Source organism: Nannospalax galili, unplaced genomic scaffold, assembly GCF_000622305.1.
Source record: "Nannospalax galili isolate Female #2095 unplaced genomic scaffold, S.galili_v1.0 scaffold1895, whole genome shotgun sequence".
In the NCBI taxonomy this organism is placed as follows: Eukaryota; Metazoa; Chordata; class Mammalia; order Rodentia; family Spalacidae; genus Nannospalax; species Nannospalax galili.
This window is the reverse complement of record NW_008336020.1, coordinates 443,102-454,277: the sequence shown is the minus strand read 5'-3', so window position 1 is coordinate 454,277 and position 11,176 is coordinate 443,102. Positions and strand designations below refer to the sequence as shown.

At 47.2% G+C, this 11,176-nt stretch overlaps 1 protein-coding gene across 1 annotated transcript; it reads left to right on the top strand.

Annotated features, from left to right (window-relative positions):
• Positions 1-6,498: 6,498 nt before the first annotated feature.
• Positions 6,499-8,234, top strand: Nkx2-8 (NK2 homeobox 8). The gene is made up of 3 exons (XM_008830820.1): positions 6,499-6,610; positions 6,820-7,076; positions 7,684-8,234. Exons 1-3 carry the CDS (start codon positions 6,588-6,590, stop codon positions 8,232-8,234), a joined length of 831 nt encoding a protein of 276 aa, XP_008829042.1. The 5' UTR covers positions 6,499-6,587.
• Positions 8,235-11,176: the final 2,942 nt, after the last annotated feature.

The following is an 11,176-nucleotide window of genomic DNA, read 5'->3' as shown; positions in this document are numbered from 1 at the left end:
CCAAGAAATTAGAAATGTCCAAGATGGAAGACGGATGCTCCTCAGCAGGAAAAATGTTTGTCTGGATAAAACAAAATATAATAGGGAAACCCTCCAAAGGTATCTTGTCTGTTCTTTTCTGATAACATTGCATAGCTGAATATGATTTTCAGAAAACTGACCCATGTGATTTCTATGCAATCACACTGTTTGTTGTTCCTTTGTAGTATTTAGGTTAAAAAATAAGACTTTGAATTTGTTTTCAAGTAACAAATCCAAAGAAGCAACTATAATGTGATCACCCTGACATACACATGCTTCCATTGATCAAGAGAATTGGGTTTGGATTACCAATCCAAAATGTGTGCATCCTGATGCTCTAGCCGTTTAGGAATAATTAGTCCAATGTGAATAAACTGACTCCATGTGAGGAGCTGGCAATAAAAATGAGCGAAGAAAATACACTGCTTAGCACAGATGTGTCAGCTGCTGATACTTTAATTACTGTTAGGTCATGTGGACCCTGGACAGAGGAGGTATGGAAGGAGACTGGTTGGAAACATGGGAAGAGCCCTAAGGTTGGTTATAAGTTAAATGAGAGCTTGCCAAACAGATGAAATAAAAAAAAATACAATGGAAGTTTTGCAAAGTGCTCTATTATACCTTCAGGTTCATGTGAAAAAGCAAAAATCTGTTTTAGGATAAGCCAATAACATTTAAGGATAGATAGAGCCTATTATAAAAGAAACATGTTCAGTCAAAGAAACACTGGAGTTTTCTGTTTGTTTCTTTCACTTAATTAAATTACAAACCAATACAGAAAATACAAATATATTAAAGATGAATTTCCTATGTTAGAGATAATGAAACTATCATTTAAAAATTCACCTATAAAAACATTGCTTTCTCATATATAAATTGTATTAAGTACATAACACATAACACATGTTTTAGTATCAGGGAGAATATGCTTAGATCAAGTCTTTTCTTAGTTTCCTAACTTGTGTAAGTCCAAGTTATAGTTTTGTTTTGGGGATTTAGGGGTGTGTGTGTGTGTGTGTGTGTGTGTGTGTGTGTGTGTGTGTGTGTTTTGTTCAGGCAAGACAAATAGAAACAAAACAATTTCTCAAAAGAAAAACCCTTGTTCATCTCTGTCTGAGATAAAGCTAAACCTAAAATGCCCACTGTTTAGCCTTGTCATTTATATATTTGCCTGAGGGCTCCAGAGGTAGTTTCCATGGCAAGCTCCCCGTGCACAAGAAGCAGGGTGAGTGGAATGTCTCCTTCCAATGAGGAACTTTTCACTGACAGTGATAAAGGCCAAGAACCTCCTTCACACAGATGATTGAAAAACAGAACACGAAGGGCATTTTTATTTTGTGTTGTATCCTTTGTGTGCCATGTGACTTCAGTGCAAACACCCATTTAACGGAGAACACAAAGACAGCCACCTTTGCTGGATGGGGATTCCCAAAGCTGCAGTAAACAGATGTAGATCTTCCACTTTTGTTGTGGGGCATTCCTGCAGGGAATTCATGCTCCTGTTGTATACTTTCCCATCTTCTCCAGGATTGAGGGAAAAGATTTTTCCAAAGGACAGTTTAAGAGTAAACTAAATAGCACAACCTGAGGCATTCTGAAAGCTGGCATTTATCTACCATCAACTGGAATATCCCATTCATTTTTTTTCCTCTGAGTTGATCAGCCCAGACTGAGCCTGTAGCTCTACATTAGCACCTACTCTCTTTTTGACATATGGATCATTCTAAGACCTTAAACAGGCCCTCTCTTCTTTAGGTCCTTTTTATCCTCCAACTAATTGCTCCAATTCTAGGGATACCACAGCCCATTTGCCTTGAGGATCCTCATTAAAGCTGGGATTCTTCTGGATAATCTATCCTGACTCAGGATGAGCTAGCAAGTGTGAGTGCACATTGGAGAATTCTAAAATGTTGGAAACATAAGGTGATACTTTTATTATTGCTGTCATTGTTATCACTGATAAGAAAATTAAATATTTGAATCTTTCTTTGGTCTTTGAGGAACTTCCTTAATCAGTTATCAGCAAATACTTCTCCAGAATGACTGGTTTGGTATGTAGTTTAAACTGCTATCAATAAAGACAGAAGTAATATCTCACTTTAATAATGTGTAATCAGTTCCAAAGTTGGTCTCAAAACAATGTAAACCTATTTTAAGGGCCTCACTATAATATATAGGTAAGTTTTTCTTTTCCAGTGACTTAAGATGAAATACTAGTGGTTGGTTTTCAGCACTCATAGTAAGCAAACCTGTGCAAAGTATTGGTCATAAAACATGTTCTGGGCCTGGGTCAGTCACTTGTGTCACTTAATGCCTACATGTAACACTAAGTGTGACCTTAGACCTGGATCTTTTTTTTTTTTGTAATGTAAAATTCAGTAAAGATTTTTGTGTTTTAGAAACTATATTAATCAAGCAAAAGGGACAAAGCAAAACAAAAAAGATGAAACAAGAATAGGAATTTCAGCTCTGAACAAATAATGGACAAACTAATTCTCCATGTTACATAACTATTTTTAGTCTAACAAGTTAGAAACTATAGCAGCACAAATACTCTTATGCCACTGGAAGGCATGAGAAAGATCAGAGATATTTAACAAACAAATTTGTTTAAAAATAAAAAGCTATTTTATGGCTTTTTAGGAACTGGGAGACCATGGATATTTAAGTAAACACCTTAAAATTCATAGAACCATTTTACCCCACATATTTGCATGTACAGTGTATATTTAAACAGCAGATGAACATAAGAGCAAAACTTCCCTCTAGAGATCAGGGACAACAGCAAAGTCAATGAAAAGTCATTATTTTAAAAGACAATTTAGAATGGTTCAAATCCTGTCATCTCACTCTAAGAACAAAATCTAAAGCTGATTTTAAAGATGAGCTGAATTTTCAGCCTGAAAGTAATTGCTGTCCTTGTCCTCTGGGTATAGATCATCAACACAACTAAGAAAGCGTTGCAGCCAGGCTTGGTCCATAACCAACCAATTGATTAGTAGCTATTAAAAGAGAAATGTTGACTTGTTCATGACAACTAGTTTTTAGAATGAAAGGCACAGAGGTCTGCTTTTAAATGTGGTCTTTCCTTTCCATTCTACAACCAATCAAAATCATCCTTTAACATTTCTTGGAAGTGTCAAAAGCCCATTTTTACTTTCCTTTTCCTATTTTAACCAGAATACTGATAACGTGGGAGAGCAGTTGCTATGAAGCAAAGAAAAATGCCCTGCAGTGGAGGGCCCTCCATCTATCAAGGGGAGTTTGCATCACTGCCTCTCTTTAGTACTGTATAGATTCTCAGGATTTTCTGAATCATTTAGCCAAGATGGAAGGATTTAAAAACAGACTGTGAGATATAGTCACAATCTCTTTTTTTTTTTCAAAAATCAAAATAGTTTAGTTTCACTTTGGAATTTCCTAGTCTTAAATTCTTATGCATGCAGGGACAAGGATAGTCTCTGAGTGAGACTTTTGGAAAGATGATTAATGCGGTGGGCTTAAACAGACTGATCACATCACAGATTCCCAATGGTTAAAACTCTTACTTGAATTGAGGTATTGTGGACCCAACTACAGGGAAACAAGTGCTTATAATTAAGTAATAATATTCACAAGCTATGCTGTGTTGCAATCTGGTGCACCAAACAACATTTGAAAATCTGGAAAGAATGTCCAGTTAGATGCTCACTTATGATCCCACAAGTTTCTTCTGTATTCGGAGGACACATCCTTAATATTCAAACGGCAATGACTGTCTCCTTCACCTTTTTCAAAGCCCTGTGTCACCACACCCCACTCCACTGTCATTTTCTTCTCACCAATATTAAAAAAAAATTCTACTCTCAAGTCTCTGTGTCTATTGAGAAGAAGAGAGCACCTTTCTCTAAGGATTCTGTTCTCTGCCCTCCATTTCTTCAGAAGGCATGGTTTGCTTTGAACAACCTCCTAGAGCCCTTGGAAAGAATTCAGATGAAGTAGCAGCATAGAACTGGGAAGAAGTCTGATCTTGGCAGAGGTGCTTAAGGAGGAAGTAGCAATATAAGACAGTGCAGGGAGATGGCTGGGCCTTGTCTAAACCAGGAGGTATGGGTTTTCCCAGGATATCCATGTGCACACGAGTCCCCAGAAATACTGTTCCCAGCCCAAAGTATGTGAAACTAGAAGTAATATTTGGAGCTTACCCCAGATCCAAGTTCTCCCCAGAGCAAGTGCTCCATAGGGATGTATCTCTGCTTTGGGAGCCAAACACTAAGAGTAAAAGCAAACATTTGGTGCTGAAGAGCCCTTAAGAACTGAAGAGTGTCATTTACTTATTGCTACACATCAGTGTGGTCTTAGGATGTTAAATAGATTAAAAGGCTGAGAGGTCAGTCATTCTTGGGGAAGATGCCTTTGCTTCTCCAGACTTGCTTCTTTCCAAAATTGTTAGAAGCCCTGCCCCAGGCCTGTGGCAGGTCCTTGGCAAATTCAAAAGATGGCACACCTTCTCCTAAATGACCTGGAGAAGGTAGAATCAGAGTTCTGGGGATGGTTAAGTGAAGAAAACTCCTAGGCGAAAGTTTTAAAAGTATGCTGGTAAAGCGTCAGGAAGACCGGTGCAGAAAAATTCCAGAAGAATGAGATCATTAAACAGGTAGGAGTCTTAGAAATGACCAAATCTATTCCATCTCCCATAGAAGGAGGGAGGGAGGGAGGGAGGGAGGGAGTCTCAGAGAGCACTTTAGTGATTAGTGGTAGAGCTAGGATGCACACAAATTTCCAGGCCTGAGCGGCTTCCACTGGCACAGCCTCCAAGTTCAGAGGATCAGGGAACCTATCCTAAGGCTACAACTCCACTGCCGGCTCGGCCCACCTCTAGCTCCCACCTCTGCTTTGTATGCAGAGAGGGCAGCCCAGTAATTTCAATTTAATCTTATTTAAAAAGACATAACTAATAAATCTATTGCCAGGGCCGTGGAAAGAAGGCCAGCAGAGTTGATCGTGCTCCCAGTCTCATTGAACCCCATTGAAAACCATGACAACACCGGACAAGCTCGGATTTATCCCGGCGAGCTAAAGCGCATTGTGAACAGACGTCAATCACGTATTATTTCGGACTGAACAAATGCAAAATCTTGACTGGAACAAACGCTTCCAACAGGTCTGGGGACGTCGAGCTCCATTTCCTCTTTGTTTGCGGCCTGGCAGTTGGCCTGTATTGGGCTAGCCTCCGCCCGACCACCCAGCGCGCAGCGCAGTCCGGGGCACCTCCCGCATGCTTGGTAGGAAGGCTGCGGCGGAGGAGCGGCACTGGGCGGAACCGCGGCCGCCACCGCTGTGTCAGGTTCGAATTCAACCCCAGCACAGCCAAAATTTCGGGTGCGGCCGCCCCAATGCAGCTGCCATCCCTAAAATTTAGAAACCAAAAAACCCAAACCACTAGCTGGAGGATGAGAGGCCTCTGAGATAGCGCTTGCCAAGCTCTAGCCTGAAGCCCTACCAGGGGCCAACAGAATGTATCTGCGTCTTCACGTGCCTTCCCAATAGGCCTTTTTCTCTGTGCGGTGGGGCCTAGAGGATCTGGAGCAAATCTCCAGCGGACTGTTTTTTTTTTTTTTTTTTTTTTCTGGGAAGGCCGGGTGCTAATTCTGCCATTCTGGTGTCAGGCGGGTCAGCTGGGCGGTGGTCTGTCACACTACAAGCTGGGAGGAACACAGACCACAGCCCCCTTCTATGATGTTCATGGCGCAGCTCAAAAACTGGAGCTAACTTTGGGGACATGTGGCTGAGGGGCACAGATGACGCCAGAGTGTTTGGGGATGCCAAGAAAGCCTCAAACTCTCACTAGCCCGCCCCTGGAAATACTACCACCCTCAGATCTTAGAATGGCCCAGGTCCAGCTTAGCGGAGCTTGGCCGCTGAGCCCCAGCCAATGACCCATAGAGGCCAGACAAGGATGAGCACTTCGGCCGGAGTGGTTAGGCCGCATGCTGTCTCCGTTTTGTTGGTCTGAGGAGACAGGCGCGGGTCTTGGGCTCTGCTCCTGGGACGCTTCCAGCTCTTTCCTAGCATCCAGAGGGTGTGTGTGTGTGTGTGTGTGTGTGTGTGTGCGCGCGCGCGCGCGCGGTGGGCTGGGGCATGAGGAGGCGCCTAGAGATCTTCAAATCCCTCATCCCAGATGCTGGAAAGACCAGCATCTTTGCCTTAGCTCTGGCCCTCCAGGGATTCTACCAAAAGGAGAAAGCCAGTGGGCCATTCTAACGCAGCTTTGTAAATCACTTTCCAGGCTAACACTGGAGCAGATAAGCTCGAAGAACAAAACAAACAAGGAATCCATTCCTGGCTGCCCATAAACTACTCAAGTTTCCTCACCGTTGGTGATGCACCCACGGGACCAGGCTCCGTGTCAGCCCTGAAGGAGGAGAAGGAGGAGAAGGAAGAGGAGGAGGAGGGGGGTGGTGGAGGTTGGGGCTCGGTCCGAGGGGTGGTGGCCACTGCTCGCCACCCAAGATGTTATTCACTGGTAACAATCCCCATTCTCTTTCCCCAGTTTGGACTAATCAGACAATCGCTAAAGCCTAAGGATGCTTCCTGCCGCCACTGGGAGGTAACCGGGCACAAAGGGGCGGGGGACGGGGCGGGGCGCGGGGGCGGGGATGGCACCTTCCGGGCTTGCCTGGGCTTAGGGCCAGCACTCTTTCAGGTACTTAACACCCAGGCCACCCTAACCCCGGCTTTCAAAGCATACGGGGTGGGAAAGGCTGTTTTATATAAACAGGGATTCCTCGGTAAATGCGCTAATATCCCTGTGGCCAGCACATGGAGAGAGCTTCCCAGGTCCACCCATAGGAGCAGCGTCCCAGCCGCCCCAGGGTTCCCAGTCTGCCCTGCCCCCGCCTTCTTCCCCTTTTCGGCCATGGCCACCTCCGGACGTCTCAGCTTCACCGTGCGCAGCCTCCTGAATTTACCGGAGCAGGATGCTCAGCCCCGGGCCAGGCGCAAGTCAGAGACCTGTGTTCCCCAGGCCGATCCCTGCACCTCCTGGTTGGAGTCCGAACGCAGCCACTACCCCTGTGAGTGAGTAGAGGGCTACGGTGGGGGGGGGGGCGGTGGATGGAAAGCCCAGCCTAGGTCCTGGCCGGTTCAGGGAGGAGGAACCGAGATCCCAGCCCAGAGTCTGGCTTCAGCCGGTGAGTGGGAGGCTCTGAGGTCCTCAACTCCATCATCTCCGGGTCCGTGCATCCTCCAAGTAGATCCCTGCACCTGGCCTGGACTGGTGCGGGGGCATTTGGGTTACAGTGTCTGGAGATCCCTACGGATCGGAATATTTAAACATTTAAAATCCCTCCCTTATATGCCCCTACAGCGCTTTGCAAACCTTGACAAAGTATATAGTGCAAACTGAAGGTGGCTTGTCTTGATGACTCAGCTTGTGGAAATTGGTCTGACAGTTCGGCTACCCGTGCGGCTCTTTCACGAGGGCTGCACGATGGGTTTCTCTGGGTAATCATCTCGACCTGGTGATTACTATTGCGGGATGGACGAAGTGATAAGAGTGGGAGAGGTGGGTACCCAGATGTGAACCCCGCAAACGAAGTGGCCCTCAAAACCTTCTGCAAAGAGTGGGGGCTCCGGCCGCGTCCCAGACCTCTCACCAGGCGATGTCTCTGTGGTTCCCAGCCTCCGACGACAGCAGCCTGGAGACCAGCCCACCGGACTCCTCGCAGCTGGTGTCGGTCAGGCCGGCGTCTCCCGGCTCCGACTCGGAGAAGAGGAAGAAGCGACGCGTGCTGTTCTCCAGAGCGCAGACCTTGGAGCTGGAGCGGCGCTTCCGGCAGCAGCGCTACCTGTCGGCCCCGGAGCGGGAGCAGCTGGCGCGCGTCCTGCGCCTCACACCTACGCAGGTCAAGATCTGGTTCCAGAACCACCGCTACAAGCTGAAGCGCGCGCGTGCGCCAGCGGCCGCCGAGACGTCGGACCCCTCGGCCTCTGCAGAGCTGCACGCCGCCCCGGGCCCGCTGCGCCGCGTGGTGATGCCCGTGCTGGTGCACGACGGGCAGCCGTGCAGGGGTGAGGGCAGCGTCGCGGCGGCCCGGGACAAGTGCAGCGCACCCGCGACCGCCGCCTGCCCGGTGCCCGGCTACGCCGCCTTCGGGCGGGGCCCGGCGCTCGGCCTCTTTCCCGCCTACCAGCACTTAGCGCCAGCTGCTTTGGTCTCCTGGAACTGGTGAGGCCGCTGCAGGGAGCCCGAAGCTACCCCGGACGTGGGAACCCGTCGCTCAGATGCTGTAGGGCACAGCGCAGGGCTCAGAGTAATGGGGCGGCCTCCCAGCAGGCTCCTTTCCTGAACCCCGGGCTCCCTGCCGCGCTTCACCAGCCGTCTCGGATGCACGAGCGGAGGACTTTGGCAAACACTCCGGTTGTCCCTCCACCGGGAGCTACATTTTCTTGCTTGAGTCTTATTTGTATATTTTTAAATAGCGACTTGTATGAAGCAACTTATTTTTGAAAAGAAATAGAATCCCCCTCCCCCCGACTTATGGTCCTAGAATGTAATGTGGAGGGTTGCGTCTCAGGCGCTTCTGCCACTAAAGGAGTGGGAGCTGTGCTCCCGGGCCTGAAGCTCCTAGATCCTGCGGCGATTACTCGTTACGTTGCCCCCACCCCCACCCCAAAGAGGTTGAAAAGCAGATTGAAGTCCCAGAAGGGGGTGGAAGGGAAAGCTGAGGCAGTTCTGGGAACTCTTATCAATGGGTGGTGGTTCTGCCAGTCCTGGAAGTTCAAACACCAAAAGCCAACCCTATCCGCCACGCTGTGCAAGAACTTCCCTGGGTTCTGCCAGTAACAGGACGCCCGGCTTACAGGAGCCCGGAATATGGGGACCAAGAGCACCAAGGGACTTGAGACCCGAAGTTAAGCTCGAGAGTGCTTTGCTGGGGTCAGCCTCTAAAGGCTGATCCTGGCGGGGACGGGATAGAATAGGGAAGTTAGCAAAGAAACCAATTGGAGATAGGGATGACTGGTGCTCAGCGCTGCCTCAAGGCGACGCTAGCGAGAGAGGCTTCTTTGAGGAGATTCAGTGATCTGATGTGGGGGCTCCTTGATTTATTAAGAATCTTCACCTGCGCTCCCAGTGCTCACAAGCGGGCTCCAGGATCTCCTATTCCCCTGTTGGGTTTGCACCTGCTTCCCATGAGTATCTGGAGGGGAAACGCCTCCATTGCAGAGAGTCTCGGTCTCTGGGAAGTGATGACCTTACTGCCCTGCATCCTCTGCGGGAAGATGTGCCTGAAGAGGATAGTTTCCAGCAGGTGGTCCAGGAAAAGGGACAAGGCTCCTAATGAGGTCCAGGCATTGGACGGTTAGGGTTCATAACTTTCTTGTCCAAGGAGGAAGAAGAGGAGGAGGCAACATTGTCACCTGGGATGGGGGGTGGACAGGGTGTTTGGGGCTTAGCTGCCTGCCACCTTGTCTTCCATATGGATGTGGTTATCTTAGAAGAATCTCAGTCCTTAAACCGCCTTTTGTCTTGGGTACTGAAAAAGGCATTGTCAGCCCTAAAAAGGACCTAGACAAAATCTGCACTGTTTCAATTCAGGACTCTTGTTTAATCAGTCTCTGGCGACAATATAGTGGGTGTTAGGCAGGACAATAGGATCTTTTTAAACCTTGTGGCCTTCAGGAAGACAAAGGGCTTGAATTTTATGGGCTTACAACTTCAATTAGAACAGTGCCAGTGTGCAAGGGAGATTATCAAATTTGTATCATAAAACCCCTTTCTAATAAATGATTGGTGAGGAGGGTGCCTGAACATTGTAAGGCATATATTGGGACCTGCGAGGGGCTTCCCAGTTAGTCTTGGCAGAACAGATGGGAAAGAAAAGGAGGAAGAGATTTCTGGGCAAGGCATGGATTGGGATGTGCAGCTGTGGTCAGCTGGCTGGGTGCTTTGCTCTTCCATGATTTTCCTCTATGAGTAGGTAGAAAGAATCATAGCTCATTTAATTCACAGGTGATAACAGCCTCCTCAATATCATTGGAGAGAAAGTTAAAATAAAGCTCTACCAGTTCAGTAGATCTTGGAATGTGCAGCATGGAGAGGGCCTATTATCCCTAGAACTAAGGGGTGGAGATTGTGGAGAGACTTCTTAACCTGGAGGGTTTGGGGAAAGTTCACCTACAGTCCAATTCATCATGGCCCTAAATGGTGAGCCAAAAGTCCAAGAAAGGTGGTTAGAGACACAGCAAGATGTACCTAGTGAGCTGGCTGTACCTCATGTGGGAAAGGGATAGTAGTTTTCCTGACAGTAGCACCAGGAGCCATAATATACAATACCAAACCATTAGGCTTTCCCTTGCAATCTTTTCCCTTTGGCTGGGAAGGTCCTTTCTTTAGAAAGACCTCATGGGAGATATAAAATGATGAGGGAGATAGTAAAATGTGTTCACATAACACTAACTCATTTAGAGACTGAGGTCGTCACATTTTTCTGTTCACAACTGTGATAAGCTGGAAAAGAAAAATGTCAGTTTTCTTTGTTACCTTAAAGGTCAAATCTTCTTCTAGGTTCTGACAAAAGCAGAACCCAAGGTTCCTCTACCAACAGCTGTGAAAACAGGATCTCCCTCCCCAGAGCAAAGCATTTCAGACCTCTTACCCCCATCATCAGCATCACAAGGCAGATTCATACTCAGACACTCAGAAAACTTGCTGTGTTTCAAATATTTTTCCAGGTGCTTCCACACTGATCTCACTATGCACACACACACACACACACACACACACACACACATACAGCCTCTGTTTTATAGATAGGAAACAGGCTTAAGGGGATGGAGGGATGGCTCAGCGGTTAAGAACACTGGTTGTTTTTGCAGAAGACCCAGGTTTGAATCCCAGCACCCACATGGCAGCTAACAACCATCTGTAACTCCAGTCCCAGGGGACCCGACAGCCTCTTCTGACCTCCGAGGGCATTGCACAACACAGGTGCACTTACCTACATGCAGGCAATACAGGCATACACATAAAATAAAAATAATAAATAAAAATTTAAAAAAAGAAACAGGCTTAAGCAATTTGCCCAGAGTAGTTATAAACCTCAGAATGTTACTGTTGTCCTTAGCTTAGCTAGTATCTGGCCTCCCTACAAGCTGCCCTTAAGGAGGACAG